The sequence below is a fragment of the Leguminivora glycinivorella genome, chromosome Z, assembly GCF_023078275.1.
Source record: "Leguminivora glycinivorella isolate SPB_JAAS2020 chromosome Z, LegGlyc_1.1, whole genome shotgun sequence".
Lineage (NCBI taxonomy): Eukaryota > Metazoa > Arthropoda > Insecta > Lepidoptera > Tortricidae > Leguminivora > Leguminivora glycinivorella.
The window spans coordinates 48,103,287-48,123,355 of NC_062998.1; the positions used below are offsets into that span (position 1 = coordinate 48,103,287).

The 20,069-nt window shown below is 38.4% G+C and overlaps 1 protein-coding gene across 1 annotated transcript in view; it reads left to right on the top strand.

Moving 5' to 3' along the window:
* The window catches only part of LOC125240852 (protein nervous wreck), a 116,293-nt gene that overhangs the window by 79,899 nt on the left and 16,325 nt on the right, over positions 1-20,069 (top strand). Inside the window, exons 10-14 of the mRNA XM_048148994.1 lie at positions 542-778; positions 2,099-2,234; positions 2,760-2,992; positions 6,573-6,722; positions 18,040-18,318. Coding sequence (XP_048004951.1) covers positions 542-778; positions 2,099-2,234; positions 2,760-2,992; positions 6,573-6,722; positions 18,040-18,318 — 1,035 coding nt within the window. The remainder of the gene's footprint in view (positions 1-541; positions 779-2,098; positions 2,235-2,759; positions 2,993-6,572; positions 6,723-18,039; positions 18,319-20,069) is intronic.

The following is a 20,069-nucleotide window of genomic DNA, read 5'->3' on the forward strand; positions in this document are numbered from 1 at the left end:
TTATTCCAGGTATCCTTAATTAAATATGAAGCACTACTCGTTCCCGCCAGTATTATGTTCCAGTTGTGAGAAGCGACGGGTGCTACCATTAACCGCTTAGCAGTTTATTAACAGGGAATACGTGGATGTGAGGTCGATCATTATTTACTGTGCAGTTACGGGATTGTTGTATGTGCTAAAGCCTTTTTTATGAAGGACAGAACAGTGCGGTTCGGAACGTGGAATAAATAGTTATGATAATTACTTTTAGACATGGTCAGATGACAACGACGCAGTAATTTAAAAACAAAATACAAACAAAATTCTACCTTGTTAGTGTAGTACTCTGGGGTCGGAATTTATCTTATGTACTACCACGGGTTTGTCACGGGTGTAGGTTTGAACTTTTGGTAGTTTGTTTTGGTTGTGACATAATTTAGAGTTAAACAACTAAACAGCCAGCTGTATTGAAAAATTGACCGTGTGATTTCCGCTCCTAAGGTTAAGTCATATAGAAATGGCCTATTCTGACGAGTACCTGAATTTCCTCGTTTGTCCACAGACGGACCCGAACGACCCGAATGGTCCGGACCTGGAGACACGCATGGACGAGCTGCGCTCCAACATCCGCCGCTCCGAGACCTCGAAGGCCAAGTACGAGGCTCGCCTCGAGTGCCTGCGGACCAGTGGCGCCCCCGTCGACGAGTGGCTTAAAGAGATTGACTTGCTGGCTGTCCAGGACACGCTGCCAAGGAGCTCCAGCCTGCTCAGCGTTAGGACTGACGCGTCCGGTGCTGCAGTAAGTATTCTATTGTAGCGAGATGATGAAGTAGCTGAAGGAACTCGATGGCCAAGTACGCGAAGGCTGGAGTGCTTGCGGACCAGTGGCGCCCCCGTCGACGAGTGGCTTAAAGAGATCGACCTGCTGGCGGTGCAAAACATGCTTCCACGGAGCGCCAGTCTGCTTAGCGTTAGGACTCCGGTGCGGCCCTAAGTGTTCTGTATGGCAGTGGTACACGGCAGTGTCTCAAGAAGATCGGCCTGCTGACGGTTGACGACGTGCTGTCGCGTAGTAGAAGTCTTTGTTGGTTGCGTCTGCCCAAAATCGTCGACTGGTTCGTAACTTCTTGACAGTAACAATAACAAAAAAGGAAATTGAAACACAAATAAGCAATTTTTGTGTTTTGTGCATTATATCACGCGTTAATATTCTATCGAATTTTACCTTACACGTTTATTATTTATTTGATAATTGTTTTTGAGTACACCATTTGACGTCCCACGCCATATGACGACTTTAAAAATCAATATTGAATAAGCTCCTTGAGCATCAAAGGCTTGCATTTCTCGATGTTGTAATATTGTATGTGTGGGCGGGACACAGACGATACACACCCACTCCCACTTCGCTTCTAGAAATAAGTATATAAATATATTTGAAAGGTGACATTAATTTCTAGACTGCGTGGAGTAAAGATCCTTGATGCATGATTCTTCTATGTCTATATACCTACGCTCTGGATATTTCAAAGCTCCTACGTAAGCAACCCACGCCTGACTCAGTAATATTAATTATATGGCACATACAAGCGAAAATATTAGGTACTAATTCATGAAACACGCGAAATGGTTGACATTTACTGTAGGATTTACCTATGACATTTTGAAGGAATAATAAATCGTTGTACCTATCACATATCTATGACTACGCTGTTAAGGCACTGGTCCCACCGCGAGCTAGTAAGCTATGAGCTATCGGCTATAAACACGAACAAAATATAATCACTCCCGCATAAATAAAAGAGACACGGCGATGTTTATAGTTACTCGCCCAGCGGTGACCTATCAATAGCGCCGTGTCTCTTTTATTTGCACGAGAGTGCTTATCTTTTGTTCGTTTTTATAGCCGATAGCTCATAGCTTACTAGCTCGCGGTGGGACCAGTGCCTAAAGGCTGTATCTTTAGTTAACAGTAGTCCTATTGTTAACGTCTAATGACCGTCCCAAGTGCTATCAGGCCTTCGTATTTGGACTAAAGAACGCGGTTTTGCATGTGTACAAATGAAGAAAAGCTTCGATCATCTTTTGAACACTTTAGTAACGGGGCCGTATCTTCCAGGACCAACCGAGCTCGGACTCGTTTTACGACAGCGACAACACGGAGGGCGAGCAGGCGCCGGCCGCGTCCGTGTCGGGCCACCAACGGACCACCTCCGGCTCGCAGCACGAGGACGACCACGACGAGGATGTGGACAGTGAGTGCGAGTCTAGCTTTACCACATATAAGATATTGGTGCCGCAGGATTACCTTCTTAACCCTTCGATGTTGCCTGACAATTTTTATCATTGAAAAAGTGAAGTTGACATTAAAACAATAGATTGAAACTCTTATGCACTGATTAGTGCTTCGACATACGTGGGGTTAGGATTTCTCAATAGAAACTAGTCTTCAGGCGAAAACAGGACTTCCAGCGCTTCGCTTTTATTGGGAAACAACCGTCACCGATCAATCGTCATGGAAAGTGACGTATCGGACTATACTCGACTCAGGCCCAATACGATTTAACGTGAATCACACTTGAAAGGTGACGGTAGTTGCTTATTAAATTGTTTAAAATTACCCTGAAATAGTTACAAATTAAATAATAGAGTAGGCAATATAATGTGGGAAACATATCTGCTTTTACAAGAGTTTTGTCTATAAAACTTTGAGTTCTTCTATCCAACCAGGCTCAAATCTCGAGGCACAGTGAAACAGGCCTCTTTGTTGTGTAACACAGGAGACCGGCCGATCGGCTGGGACCCGCCGGCGGACGATGCGCCTGCCGGCTGGGATACAAGCGTTTGTTCCGCAGCGCTGGAGGAGCGGCAGCACATGGAGCAGCTGGCCGTGGGCTGGGATGACCCCACGCAGGTCAATTGGGGCGAGGAGGCGGAGCCCGAGCCGCCGGCCGCGGGCGTCGAGGCGCCCGCTGCCCCGCTGTACAAGTGCACCGCGCTATACTCCTACACGGTAAGTTGCCCGAGAGTTTCTGTCTGTCTAGCCCACGGTTTCTTAAACTTTTGGCGGTCGTAGGTAGACCATTTTCATAATTCCAACAATTCGTCGGACCCCTGTTAAAAATATTTTAGATAAAGAATTACACTTAGTTCTCGTCAAGTTCAGTGACTGATCTACTGAAGTTGACAAGAGCATGTATATCGCGGACCCCACTTTAAGAAACCCTGATTTATCCCTTAAAATGCATGTGGCATCATTGCAAAATTTTTGCTTCTACCTTAAAAATAACTTAAAGTGTTATCTGTATGCCTTTTTCACATATACCATTCAACGTCTATTCCCAATTTTTGTCATAATTTGTGGTTAGGTACTTTCTCCAAACAACAAAAAAATTGCATTTCCTTCTATCTGTAACATCGTTACTGGCAACAATTTAATTTCATAAATACACGTATACAGTGACATGCAGTCTTGTTAACTGTATACACATACAGTAGTTGCAGGGAGTTTATACAGTACGTATACATATACCGTATCGGGGAGTCTATGTACCTATTAGGTTAATAATATACAGTATTGGATATCTGACCAACCGTCTGTTATTCCTAGAAATGCCATCCGCATTGGCGTTCATGCACCGAACGCATCACAGGCAGCTCGTAAGTTACCAAAGCCAATCCCGACAGACTAATTAAGACCCCTTGCTTCTATTTGATTGATATTGGAAATGTAATACTGCGATGCATTCGGAGTGGTATTGCTATGTAGCGACGTACCGTTATTATGAGCTATTTGATCTAATCGGCACCTATTTGAAATTGTTGAAACCGGGGACGACGCAAACGTTTCGCCCAACGACGTCCGCCAGCTAGGTAGGTACTCTAGTTGATTGTCACTACTATGGGCATTTTCAGAATTTGGGACACCCTAATTAGCGTAAGTTGTTAGCCTGGTTTTTCCTGATAAAATTGTATAGAATTAAAAAGTAGCAAATTGTTCAAATAAATCCTAATCATACAGTATTTTAACTCATTTCTAATAATATTCCGTGGCCACTACTAACGTTTAGAACGTCGCAAAGGAATATAATTATTAATACTTATTTTATTGGGTATTAGGTACGTACCTACGTTTCACGTGCCTATCTACGCCTACATACCTACCTATATTGGTGTTACGTGGGAACAGATTGCTGAATTTCTATGGTATCTTTCTTTGCTAGGCTTTTGTAAATACTTAAGTAATATTATAATGTATTTATTAGGAAATAATAAATTAAAGAAAACCCGCTATTGCTTTAATTATAAGTGGGTGGATTCCCAAGTATGCTGTCTATGTGGAAATTATGATAAAAGCTCTATAAATATTCATAAATTTGGTATTATACATTAAATTATCTACTGACAAATATTGAGTTACTTGTTCCCAATATATAAGTAGGTACATAATATTTGCTGATGAAGTCATAGGGTTATCATAAAATAAGAAATTAAACATGTCGGATTAAACGTTGCCTGTAATTTATCAAATGCTGATTTTAATTAGATACTAAATATTTCAACAATAAGATTACAACTTTGATATACAGCTACTTACCAAATTTCCTCTAAATAGCTATACGATCGATATTGGTCGGATATGTCACTGACAAATTAGATTTTTACTAAATATGGCTCAATTTTTGACGTACCTTAGATCAACAATTCCCGTCAACTTTGTACAATGACACGTCAGCAAATTTTAATTGATCCTATTTTGTTACCAAGATTTAGTAATATAATTCGACTTTCGTAAGATATATACAGGATAATTGTTATAATTAAGAAAATATAGATACTAGAGAACCTTAATGACGAAATAAAACTTAATAAAATCTCAATTCATCAACAAAATCTTGGTAACAAAATAGGAATTAATAAAAACAAATTTAACTTTTCCCTTAATTTTTGTACAAACTTTTCGAGAACTGCTGAGGTACGTTTTAGGTACGCCGTAAAATATAATTCGCAATGAAACGAATAAAGAGTAATTTCTCTAGTTTCTTTGACCTAGATTACGGTGTCCTTTCAAAGGCCTTAAGCCTTAATCTTTCTTTTAATTAAAAGGTATTTAAGGGGGTTAATTCTTGCTTGCGCGTGCGAGTTTCATTACATTGCGGTATTTTATTGGTTTGCTGAATTGTACGTATCTTGCTCAGTCCGCAATGTAACTAAAAGCGCATGCGAGATGTCGCACCGTGCAAATGGGCCCTTAGTTTTTTTTTAATGTTAGGCATTTGAAGGGTAAGTTAATTCTCACCCGGGCTTATCAGATATATATCTATCTATAGGTACATGTACATTATTATGTTACGCTACATTTAAATGTACCTCTTGACATTTAGACGGCGCGCAACTCGCATGCGATTTTAAATAGTTACATCTCAGACTGTTAGGATACTATGTTCGTGACCTCGCACCGTGTCCGTGGGCCTTCAGTCTTTCTTTTAATTAAAAAGAATTGACGGGGTAGGTTAGTTCTCGCTCGGGCTCACCTGATGTATAATCTGTCTATATTAATCTCAGCTCCAGGCTTAAATGTAGAAAGGCTCGGAACCGTTTTTTAAAACACCCTGAAGAGCCTGAACGAGTCCAATTTTTTAATTTATTTTACATAGGACTGAATCGTGCATTTAGAATATTTAGATAACAGCCGCGTTTTATTCGATTGTCCTATTAACAATAAAATGATAAACTAAAGAACGGAAAAGAACGATATATGTAAACCGGTATTTTTGTATGAAGAAAATACCGGATCCGAGCCCCAAGTCTAGAACTGTGAACATTTCCGACGCTCTGGGTGCATAGCCGAATGGCACAAACACTCACGAAACGAAACGCTCGTAGATATCTATCTCTATCTCTCTTGCGTATTAGCGCGACAGAGCCAGACTACCTTTCGCCGCGTTTCGTTTTCGTTTCGCGTCGGAGAAATGCCATTCGGCTACGGCACCTGAGCTTTTCTATTTGTCGCGGGATATTAACGCGTGACTATCAATTATTCTACGCAAGTTTGTGTCAGTGAATCATTAATTAGGTTTGATTTATTAATCAATACTTGCTTATTTGGATAGAAGAAGATGGAGGGTTGAGTGTAGTATGATTAGGTATTTTAGGTAAGATATAGTCTGTTCACTAAAATACATGGTTTGGTTATGGTCCTCACATTGGTCTACAACCAACTCATTGTAACACTATCACTACTATCATAAATATTATATTAGATAACGTCGAGCAAAGCAAATAAGGGACCTGGAAAAAATACCCAGTTCTAAAATGTGGGGTTTCGAAATTATTTTCAAAAACCTTTTTATACCAAGTGACGTATTTACCTCATGTGTATTATTCCATAAGGTATTTTTATTTCCAACACTTGAAAAACTCGGAAGATCAGCGCTGGAAGTCACCAACAATACGCTGAGATGAGGCCATTTCGTGGCACTTCATTCCTTTCTGTCTTGTTGTTATTATGTGTATTTTGTCTTGTCTGTGTTCACTAATAAAAAAAACCTAAATACTTTTCGATTCGATTAACGCTTCATTTCCACTCACAGGCCCAAAACCCAGACGAACTGTCGATCATCGAAAACGAGCAGCTGGAAGTGGTAGGTGAGGGCGATGGCGACGGCTGGCTGCGCGCGCGCAACTACCGCGGCGAGGAGGGCTACGTGCCGCACAACTATCTCGACGTGGAACGGGAACAGGTCAGACTCCACAGCCTTTTCAGGAGAATCCCCGCAGAGACATCAGTGCGGGTGAATCGGTGCGTAGCCGAATGGTTCAAACGCTCACGAAACGAAACGCTCGTAGATATCTATCTCTATCGCTCTTGCATATTGGCACGACAGAGCCAGACTACCTTTCGCGGCGTTTCGTTTTCGTTTCGTCGTCGGCTACGGCACCCCACTGAGTTTTCAGGAGACCCCACATAGTCTTATCAGGAGACACCTCACACAGAGGTGTCTGTTCTGCCTAACTATCAGGTCTACCTTGGGCTTCTCGTAATGACTACGCTTATGAAATGACGATACAGCTAGCAGGTTGGTATTGAGTAACAGTCAGCAGAAGTAGCTAACAGGCCGCCCAATTAAAACCTTTGGTAAGGTAAAACCATATCAAAATGATAATTTTCGAATCACAAAGTAAGTTTGAATTAGCCTCTAGATTCTGTTTGCCTAACATAATTAAAAAAATAAATACGATAATGTGAGTACGTACCTACTGAGAGCTATTAATTATGATTACAATTTTTGAGTTACTATGTTTGAAAGTACTCCTGTTGCATTTAAATAATCGTTAGACAATTTATGCACATGTTTATTTGAAGTATGAACTTCATTTAATTGCCAAATAAATGTTGCCTGTGTCTGGTCTGAGTATACCTACTTATTTGCGCTAACAAGTACCTACCTAGTTGTGGTTGTATTTGCACAATTCATTTCGTATTTAAAAACTGCTTGTTGTTATTATGGCGCTTAGTCAAACTTTAAAATTATAACACGAAAAAGGCCTATAACTGAATGCAAAACTAATACTTTTGTGACAATTGAAAAATTAATTTCATCGAGAAACTATCGATGGCGGACGATTCTCCACTTCGAGACGGTTTTATAGCCAACTAAACTTATTGAAGACCCGGCTGATTGAATTTTCCAATATTTTCCTCCTGGTTACACTTAAGGAAACTTCCAATAAAAATAGTACCTATAAGTACCTATTATTACCGCTTGGCATAAAAGATTAAAAAATAAAAAGTGGCAACATCTTCCTGTCATCCCTTTCTTATCATATGTGTGTGAAAACGAGACCACACGACGATGTTGTCACTTTTTAATTTCTGCTCTTCTTGCCAGGCTGTATATGTCTGCTTTATGCGAAATTATTTTACCTACTAAACCTCTTCTTGTTTAAGCGGTGTGTAACTGGTTACAATTTATCATTGCATGGCATGTGGCGTTGTAAGCGTACCATCTTGCTTCGCACACTACAAATACTCCAATGTACTGTGACAGCCAAAGCGCCAAATATATCATAAACATACCTTCGTCGCCATAGAAATAAAGATGTGTTCCGAATACACGGTGTAAACATGATGAAACCGATTCCCTTTAACAGCATATACCTGATCACAATTCATATCCTGATCATAAACTATTCTGTATTTCGTATAGTTTCACAGTTATTAGTTATTACCATAAAAAATCCTTGTTATTGCTTAGTGCTAAATGCTCTTTTTATGGCGATGATGCCATTATAGAAAATACTCTAAATCTCTTCGTAGATAGATGTAAAAAGTGACAACTTGACAAGTAACATTTCAAAAACTAAGTTTTTAGAAAAATATATTTGGGTTTCTTCATGTTACACCGTGTATTTGGTGCGTTCGTTGTTACAGTATATTTGACGCTGACTGTACAGTCACACCTCGGACACTGGCGATCAAACATATGAAAGAGGCGCGTTCCTAGCACACAGTCTAAGTTCGTGTAGGTGAACGCGTACTATGCTTGTATGAGTGAAATATGACAGGTCGACTGTTCGCACTTTTGACAGGCGGTAACTGTGAGGTAACCGAGAGGGTGTGGGCGTCACACTATCTATCCATTAAGCAAATACATATGTGACGGATAAAGCCTAAGAAAAAACGAACCTCAAAGCCATAGAGGAAACGGTACCGTGGCCAAGATGGCGTTACACCTTTGGGGGACGCTCGGCTAGATGGCGCTAATATTCATATTTGACATTTTAACACATATCATGCTAAGAATACGGGCCAAATTGTCAAATCTGACGCTCAAACGTTTTAAGCCTGTGTCTAGAGATGTCAGTCTATGCCCTGTGATTACACATTTTACTTTGACAGTAACTCTCTATAATACTCGATCCTCTTTGGAGTCTTTGGTATTAAGTAATACTATACAAATAACATAAAAGTCTCTCGCACGTCGCTGCCCGTAATATCCGCGACATCTTTCATTTCCTTGCTCGTCTTGAACGTCCCGGTTACAACTGCGTTTATGTGCAATATCTATTTTTAAGCCCCCGGATAAATAATGGTACATATTGTGATATTGCAATTCTGTATTTTATTTATATTGAAAATCGGGGAATCCGATTTGATTGAAAACAGAATGCAAATATCGTGCAACAATATATGATAATACATATATTATTTAAGTTTTTTGAAGTGCAAGACTTTATTTTTCATATAACGAAGAATATTGTGACGATTACATTAGTAAACTACTCTTAGTTTAAATAAATAAGCATTTTTGACATTGTAAATGTTGTATTTATTAAATTGCCCCATATTTACCTAAATCAGTTTGTATATTTTGCAATTATTTATCAAAAACTATGCAATTATACATATAATGGTAGGTTCATTGTGTACTAGGCCGGTTCATTGAATACATAGTACCGGTTCAGTCTGTACCAGAGATTGTACACAATGAGCCATTGTTCATCTTTTAAAAAAACTAAAATATCTCGACTTCTATTCAGTTTTATTAAAAAATAATGATGAAAATTTAGAGCTAGATAAATAACAAATGCACTGAATAAAAAAAATTGAATTTGGACCTATTATGACTGACTTATTAAGATTTAAATTTTTGGTGGCTCATTGTTGGCAACCTCACCCTAGAGGAGATGAAGTACCGTTTTATAAAGGGGACTTTTTAAAGGTTTCTCAGTCATTCGGTGGGTTTGGTCTCATGTTTTTTAAGATTCGGTGGTTCAATTTACTCCCACAGTTTTAGGGCATTTGTCGTTATGTAAGGTACTAATAAATCCTTGAAAGAATGTTATTTCGTCATTATGACATCTCCTCTCTATCATGCATGCTATTGGAGTTATCTCCAAAAAAGTGATAAAATTTGATATCAGTGGTGTTGATTTCCGTGGTTTCGGTGGATTTTTTGACCACCGATATCAAAAAAAGTGACCACCGACTTTTATTGCCACGTTGTAAACTGGTTTATTGTGCATTTTTTTTCTAACATTTGATACTTAAATAGTAGGATATACTTTGTAAAAACATAAAACTATGTTTGTAAGCAAATTAATCCATACAATGGGTACATAATTCACTACTCGATAATGACTAGTATATTAACATGTTAAATTTAGTAAAATTGCGCGATTATGAGCCTTTTTACATGACCTGTCATCGAATTAAAATGAAAAACATCAATATATTAAATATTAAGTTATATATAAAGTTAAAATCTTATACTTTTAAACGAGCAATTCTTGTATATTTATTTATTTATTTATTTATTTATTTATTTATATATACCGACGATCTCGGAAACCACTCTAACGATTTCATTGAAATTTGTTATGTGGGGGTTTTCGGGGGTGAAAAATCGATCTAGCGTAGCCTTAGATCCCGGAAAACGCGAATTTTCGAGTTTTCAGGAGTTTTTCTTTCGCGTTAGTAAACGTAAAATATGGTCGTTAATTTCGCCGCGCGCGCATCGATTCCGCTTAGCTCAGTCGTACGAGGTCGGTCTAATGTACGCAGATAGATCGTTGGTGTCAGGGTTTCGAATCCCGGCCAGAAATTAAGTTTTTGTTTTTTGTCTTTTTTTGTTTTTGTATTTATAAGAGTTTTTTTTATCTAAAGATGTGATATATTAAAATAGAACCGAGCGAAGCTCGGTCGCCCAGATATTATGGAATAATGTGTAATAGTACATTACTACAGAGGCCGGGACAAAGGGGGTTGCCGGCCGAAGACATATAGACGGATAGGTCTGAGGCGGGCAACCCCATTTCCCGCCGAGGTATGTATAGTGCTTTTCTCAAACATGGTATGAAATAAATAAAGTCTACTGAAAATAGTAACTTTGGATGGCTGTATCTCCTAAACGGTGCGTCGTAGCGCAAAAATAATCGAATTTTCGTTCCCCTTTGATGCCCCGTATACGCTTATAAAAAAACAAAAAGTTAAAAAAAAATTCAAAAAAAACGGAAAAAAAATTTTTTGTGTGAAAACGCACCCAAAATCAAATATTGTCTAGGGCCCGTACCAGTTGCAGTCGGCACGTCTATAAAGCCCCTTATAGTTTTTTTTTAATTGGCTAAATACCTGGATGCTATGTCACAATTATCTGTGTTTGGAAATTAAAAAAGAAGACTTTGCCGGCCTTGGCCTGCAAGGTTTGTATGAAATTCCATTATCTATAAATCGTCCTAGCCGCACCTGCAACGTCATACTTCGCTGCCAATTATAAGGCACATAACATCAATATTTCATACCATGTTTGAGAAAAAAAATGATTTCGGTGGGGCAAATTGATTACAGTGCCCAATACATAATTTCGGTGATTTTAAAATGTCAGATTTCATATAGGTAATTCCACGGAGGTTGAAGTGAATGATAACACACACACCTAAATGAAGATTAGTACTGATTGCAAAAAAAATAATGAATGAAATGAGTGAGTGAATGTAAAAAAAACGATTAATATATTTTTGAAAAACATTATTATTTATTGATATACTTATCATTAATGGTATTAAAAGCAGTAAAACATAATGAACAAATCCTTTTATAAACCACCGTCACTTGGCATATCTTCATCTGATTCGTTAGGATTGATTATAAGGTTTTGGTTTTCGGTTAAATCATCTACAATACAATACAAATACTCTTTATTGCACACCTCAATACACGAAACAACATATCATAGGTTCTCTTTCCCTATATCTTTCTTCGTTTTCTTGGGTTTTTCTGAAAATACTGTGAAACGTTTCTTTATCAAGTTTCTTTAATTTTCTCATGACGCTATTAAATGTGAACTCAGTATTACTAGCTGGAAGTCGCGGTGGCACGAATAAAATTTTGCTACGGACAAACGATATTATTTTATTAATAGTTATTTGTTTTACAAGGGGGCAAAGTAGTTGTTTTACCGCACGTGCCAATATTGATACCTGAGCAAGCGAAAGATTCCAATATTGAACCGCGAGCGTAGCGAGTGGTTCAAAAAGTGGAATCTTGAGCGTGGCGAGGGTATCAAGGCACGAAGGTTAAACAAACTTTGCCACCGAGTGAAACACAACATTTTTCACCACACCAACACGAACAAAATACGTCATATAAAACATCAAAATAAATAAAATCCATAAATTTATTCAATATTTATGATTCAAAATCATCATTTATAGGCAAAATCTAGCAGCCAGATTAAGACATCGAGTTAAAATTTGTATGAAATTACTTTGCTCCCTTGTGGATAAAATGCAATTTTGCTATCTGTTTTCGAATAGCAAAGAAAGCCTTTACCAGTTGGTGTGGTGAAAATTAAATTATCCGGTAAACTTTATAGCTCATATGAAATTTCACTTCTAAATAAGTATTCAGCTATCGATATATTTTATATCGGAAGGATGTCCCTATGTTACTTTGAAATTTGTGTAATTTTGAAAATCGCTAATGTCTACTCTCTCTATCTACACCATGTTTTTACGTAGAACAAACATTAAAAAAATACAGAAGAATTGAGAACCACATTCCTTGAGATTTGGGGCGGCGGTTAAAATAGTAACGAAATGAGAAAAATACCTTGGGACACTTTTTTCTTATATGTATTAGGATTGAAAGAGCTCGCGATTCTGAGTGGAAACCTCATAAAAAATTCCAAATCTAAAAAAAGTAGGGTGGACTTCTTAAAAAAAAATGGCCCATATGTTTACTTTACCATTGCATTGGACTCAAACGGCTACACCTGCTACGCTGTACTTTTCCTAGCCCGTAGCAGCATTTCGTAGAGACAATCCGTAGCAATAAATAAATCAGGTTGAAGTATATTAAATATACTTCAACCTGATTTATTTATTTATCAATTATTGATGTTATTGCTACTGCGACTTCTATGTCTGCTAATCAGTAATGAAAAAATAGGTAAACACCATTTTGTTAAAACAGCTACGATGATAAAATAAGGCAATTTATTACATATTATCTTTGATTTCTACGATTTTTATTACAATCATAATCTGACAATTAATCAATCACATACGAGATATTTTATTTTCTGTTTTGTTTGAAAATTGTTCTATAGACGTAATTCTTAACAAAATAGTAAATAGAAACTTTTTGGTCTTTCTTACAATTCACTGTTGAATCTGCAGTCGGTACATAAGAACACTAATTTCAAAATCTCGTTGTCATTACATGACAGTGTTATAGTGTGCGTGGCCTCAACTGAGTTGAAACTACCTGTACAAACTATAAGGTTCTAATGGAGGCCTTCACCACCAATATTTTTTATATTTAGGCTAGATTTTAGTAAATAGACTAACATATCACAAAAGTAGTAAATAAAAATCACCACCGAAATCAGGCACCGAACGTCATCTCTGAGAATCGCCCGGGAAAGTGTGTGTGTGTGTCTGCTTATTTGTCCGCCTTTCACGGCAAAACGGAGCAACGAATTGTCGTGATTTTTTGAGTAGAGATAGTTGAAGGGATGGAGAGTGACATAGGCTACTTTTTGTCTCTTTCTAACGCGAGCGAAGCCGCGGGCAAAAGATAGTATTATATAATTAATATACACGAGTAAACGAAAGATTCTAATGTTGAACCACGAGCGTAGCGAGTGGTTAGAAAAGTGGAATCTTGAGCGTTGCGAGGGTTTTCTAGGCACGAAGGTTAAACAAATTTGGCCACCGAGTGAAACAACATTTTTTATCACACCGACACGAACAAAATACTGACTATAAAACATCAAACTAAATCTAATCCATCAATTAATCCAATATTTATGATTCAAAATCATCATTTATAGGTAAATCCTACCAGTCAGCTTAAGACATCAAGTTAAAATTTGTATGAAATTACTTTGCACTCATGTGGATAAAATGCAATTTTGCTATCTGTTTTCGAATAGCAAAGTAAGCCTTTAACAGTTGGTGTGGTGAAAACAACTTTACCAATCTATTTACTAGGTTCATCCGATTCCCGAAATTCATTTGTTTTTGAGCACGCGCACAAAGAACCCGAGGCAAAAGGCAAACCCGTAAATATGTACGATGCGGGCATGGAAGTATCTCTCGGGGTAATAATTGAGAGAGGCCCGGTACCTGGCGCCTTATTCAATTCACATTAACTGTCAAAGATGCATAATTTTAAAATCCACAATCAAAGAGTGTTAAATGAAAAAATTAATGTAATACATGCAAATATTTTTTTTTTTATTACTGCTAGGTACATACACGGCTTATAATAGTTTGGGTTAGTTGTCACACTTGTCACCTATGTGCGTTTTCACATCATCCGATCCGATATCGGATGTCGGAAGGATGTCAAAGGCGAAAATCAAAGATGGCGCCTTTAATATATAGAACGTCGGTCCTACATCCGATATCGGATCGGATAATCTAAAAACGCACTAACTGTGGTTTTAATCCACATCAACGAAGAATCGACACGACACGTCGGTTTCGTCATGTCTAATAAAGATCCTATGTACCTGCCTGCCTCCGGTACTCCGGTGGCACTGGCGGCAGCCTATTGTGCGCGAGGGGGCTTCTCTGTCATTCCATCGATGCACTTAATTTGACGACCGGTATGGTTCAGTCGGTAGTGACCCTGCCTGCTGAGCCGCGGTCCTGGGTTCGAATCCCGGTGAGGGCATTTATTTGTGCGATGAGCACAGATATTTGTTCCTGAGTCATGGATGTTTTCTATGTATATAAGTATGTATTTATCTATTTAAGTATGTATATCGTCGCTTAGCACCCATAGTACAAGCTTTGCTTAGTTTGGGGCTAAGTTGATCTGTGTAAGGTGTCCCCAATATTTATTTATTTATTTTATTAATGAGTGCACGGCTCAATTAAATTGTACTAAATGTTTTTATAATGTTCTGTAATCGCATATCAAGGTGCTGCTGACAAGGTTGTACTTAAACAATAAAAATTCTGTAGTCTGTTCGGAAAGCGCCGTGAAATGTATGGGGTCCAATTCTCGTGGATCCCACAGACAAATTGTGTAAACAGTTTTGGGGGATGTTGTATTTATTTTTATGTTCATGTAAGATGCTTATTCAATAAACAATTAAAAAAAAAACAATACATTCCACGACTTTTCTCTTTCCGATCAGGGTACGTGGCCGAATGGCACAAACGCTCACGAAACACTCACGAAACGAAACGCTCGTAGATATCTATCTCTATCCCTCTTGAGTATTGGCTTGACAGAGCCAGACTACCTTTCGCGGCGTTTCGTTTTCGTTTCGCATCGCAGAAATGCCATTCGGCTACGGGGCCAGATTCTATACGTTATTTTAACAATAAAATTTGTAGGTACACACAATTTGTGGAACACGCAATTTTATATTAACAACTGTACATCTATTATGGTTTGCAAATTTTGCAATAAATATGTAATACTTACTATTTATTATTTTAAAACATCTTCCAACTTCATTCGTAGGAAAATATCCATGAATACTTTATAAGGCTTTATGACGATTTCCCTGAAATAGTTTTTCTCGTTTCGAGAGCAAAGGGGATTAAACGAAAATATGACAATTTCTGTATTCCTAGAAATATAAATGCTCGTTGCGACCTGGGAAATTGCTTTTAACAGTACTTTGACTATAGGTATGGTAACAAGAGAAGAGAATAGGTTTATATTATTAGATTTCAATACTGAGGACAGGAATGAACTGTTTTTAAATGCCATTTGATTTATACATAAATATCTTATCTTATCTTAAATCTGCGGGGGCCAGCCCTTACGGATACACTTCGACCCATCTCGATCTTTTGTGCAATTACCCCCTACGATCCTAAGATCCGCCAGCTATTCAGGAGCTTCTCGACCATCTCTACGTATCGTATGATGAGGTTCATGAGTAGCTCTTTGAAGTCCTTTGGCACCAGGTAAACTGCTCCAAAGTTCTTCATTTTTTGTCTGGCAAGGGCGTGACATTCACACATTAGATGTCTGACAGTCTCTTCCTCTTCACGACACATGCGACTACGTAAATATACTACTTGACTCGTTGTGTGGACGACATTCGAAAAACTGCGGGGCACCTTCATTCGGGCCGATCAGTGGCGTAGTGTACCGTCAACCAATTAGAATCCTAGGCCACTCTAGAACCCTGTCGCATTGACAACGTGCTTTATTTGCTACTAGCTTTTGCCCGCGGCTTCGCTCGCAGACACAAAGTAGCCTATGTCACTTTCCATCCCTTCAACTATCTCCACTTAAAAAAATCACGTCAATTCGTCGCTCCGTTTTGCCGTGAAAGACGAACAAACAAACAGACACACTTTCCCATTTATAATATTAGTATGGATACATGGAAGTAACTTTGACTTTTACTGTGAAAGGGTTCTACAGCGGCCTAGGATTCAGATTGGTTGACTGAAGCCTATGCTCAGCAGTGGGCGATTAACTATGATGATGATATACGCATAAATAATCCCAAGTTCCCAATGACCAATTATGAGAACACGTTTCCGCTTTCAAATGTTCTTCAATTTTGTGCAACCAAATAAATGAGCATGAAAAAAAAAACTGAAAAACTAATGTTCCTAGTCGTCAGGTATATTTATCCATACGCCGCAATATAAACTAGAACTTTATGCAAATGACAGTTAGGTAAATATGGAAAAGTTTATTCATTGAGAGTTTCACGGGCCGTGCCACCGAATTTATAATCGGGTCCATTGGAAATGTAACCGACGAGTAACGGGCCGAAAATCTATTTGCGCCCGGAAATTTATGGCGAAGCGTAGCGGCAGACGGATCTCAATATTCAATAGTCTGAGTTCACACTAGTTTAATATTCGCGAAGCTTCTAACATTTGACCAGTCATATTAGTACTCGTAGTTTTTAATTTACTGTACAGTCAGTAATATACTGTGACAGCTAAAACACTAAATACAGTGTGATGTTAGCCTTATTCGGGCGATAAATTTAAACTAGGGTGACATAGAATTCATTAGTGTTATCATTGGTTAAGAGGTGTTATTAAGTCACTCTTGATTTTCACCCCATAATTAATTTTTGAAAATGTTTTCAGCAGCAATGTATTTAACGACATTACATTGAGTGTTTGCGGGCCGCATTATTTAAAATTTCATTTCAATTCTAAAAGTTAGCTAATTACATTTCAGATGTCCTATACTCGCCCGTATAATATTTACACACTGTATACTGGAACTCATATTTATTTTTGTAGTAACAAAGGTGTGTTACGGTATAATTATTTGCGGCTTTGGTTGACACAGTATATTTAATGCTAACTGTACCTACATCCTACAGGATATCTAATTTTGTGTTTTATTAAAATGTCTCACAAAATAATAAAGGCACGATTCAATGGGCTATTCTTTATCAAGATAAAAGTGTGCAAACAAGTGTGTCTTCCGTCCTTTTGTGGTAAAAGACCGCCGGCGGTGCATTTAACAAAGTAGCCTAGTAATCCTTTTCACTGCCCGTAAATTACCGGCGGAACTTTTAATATACGGTAATCTGGCTCGCGTCAAAGTAGCACAGTGGGGAAATTGCCGTGGGGACTTTGATGCACTTTTTGCCATTTTTCATCAAAGACTATGATTATAGTAAAAAGCGTTGCATCTCGGGAGTAGGCGGCTACCGGTGTGATTGGCTGGTATCTTGAGAGTTTTGATCGCGACAACCCTAGATATTGCAGGCAACGTTATGAGAAACTAATATAGAGGTAATTGTCTTTGTAGATTCAAACTAACAAACAATCTCTCAATTTAAGACCCTATAATTCGTTTATAAACGCTTTGAGTTATACTTATACAAATATCAGTAATTTAAATCAGCCATCCCGATATAAAAACAAATATACTTATGTGTTTTAATTAAGATGCGAATGATATAACTACTGCACATGCCAGGCGAAACTCGTATATCTATCAGTGACACACATGTATATCTACATAACCCGAATTGACACACACAGACACAGCAACAGCCGACCGCCAGCTTCGTAGTGCTTCATTCGACTTTCTTTTCATAGGCCTCATCCAATCCTGGTCTGGTCACTCAGATATCGTTCTCCTCGGTGGACTATACCGTGGAGGGGGAGGACGCGGACGTGGTGCAGTCGCCCGACCAGATCTCCGTGATCTCGGCGCCGGTGGCGAAGCCCGAGGAGCCCAAGCCGGAGGCCCTCAACGCGGAGCTTGCGCGCGCCGTCGAGGAGTCGCAGGCGGAATGGCCCACCCTGGGATACTGCTTCGCATTGTACGACTACGATGCTGATGCTACTGATGAACTCAATCTTGAGGAAGGACAGGTAATTTTCTTTTTTTTTTTAAGTGTTTTCTTTTGATATTTTCATAGCTCCAAGGGTGAAAAATGTTGGCATTAGATATAAATGAATAATAAACGGGTAAAACATATTTAATTATACGTACTTATATTTACGATTTCGTGTCACAAAAACTTTTTTGAACGAACAATTTGCTAAATAAGTCATTCTTGGAAAATTGAGTGATACTTTACATTTTGAAATCGCGTAGAACAAGTTCGCGCTTGTCGCTTAAGGCGCTTAGTGAGATTTATGCCTTTTATGCCATAATGAGAGTTATATTTGACTTTTCTTCAAAGTAGTTATAAAAAGTGTTGAGTTAATTAACTAGGTGTGAGTTAGTGTCCCAGTTCCGACATGTTTAATAGGTATAGTCACGGTTGCAGTAGATTGCAATGACGAACTACTTAGGGAAAGTTTTATGGTGCATTACAGGTAACTGCGTCATGTTTTTATCGATTTACATGTATTAAGTATTAATAAACTACTTTTTAATCGGTTCTACGTTCAGATTACAAATAAAAAGTTGTCACAAAAAGTATGCCGGAAATTAAACTGTAACTAGACAATAAATAAAAATATTTATTATACATAACATATATGTATATGTGACGCGCTTCTACCTGGGTGGTCGCTGACGTTGTTCAGTTCCTAGAAACTCGGCGGTGGGCAGTATTTAAAAGCACACGCCTTTTCATGCTGAAAATGCATTTTCGTCTCTTTTATTCAGTACGTCACGGGTCGATGGGTAAGGCAGATGATTATATTGTGAGCCACCCACGTACATCAGAGCATACAAAGCATACACAGTTCCAATCGTGAAAGTGTTCAGAACAGACGTGTTATCCTAAGTAGGTCCTGTATATCATTCCGTGGTATGTTGTGATATTTTTGTGGATATATCTGAAGTGACGAACTACCCCGTCCACGGCGTAGGTCTCGTGTAACCGGCGCACACGCTACGCCTGTTGCGATACTTGCCTTTTACTGGAGGGTCCCGATCCCGACGGGCCCGACCAAACGCCGCCAACGCCAACGCCAACGCCAGCGTCACTCAGTGTTATCCCCGTCGCCGTCAAGAACGGGCGAGTGCATTGCATCGAAACCGCTAACGTTTGTCAGTCACTAGCGGCGCGCGGACTCGAACGCATCGCTCGCGAACGTAATAAGACTCACGTGTATGAATAAGTACCTAATGGATTATGGATTGCTTCTAAATGAGTTCATAGTTTCTGGCGAACATTGAAACTCCATTATCGCGTCGTGAAAATAAACTTTATTCAATACTTATTTCGTGCCGGAAGTCTAATTAATAATTTTCAAAGTTAAGGAAGCTATAAAAGTGAGTTTGATTTAAAAAATGTTTCTAATTTTAACTCAATCGTTATTACGGATATGTTCAGGAGTTCAGTCTCATGGCTTGGCTTCGAAGAATATCTAAAAATAATAATTTGTTTTTCAGTCAGTCCTTTTTATTTACTTTTTTATGCGCTTTTATACTAGTTAATTTAAACTTAAAAGTTTTTAAGTCCCACTACGTTTTTAAATTGTAAGGTAACGGACCCAATCATGGACAGTTTAAGAAAAAATTTTGCCTGTTTTTGATATTTCACTGATAAATGTAAAAATTCTACCGCTAAGCGTGTTAAATCTTGAATGTCCTATCCTTCTTTTACATTTCAAGCGTATTGCAGAATAGATACTCCTATTGGTTTCTTCATAGTTAACAAATTAAA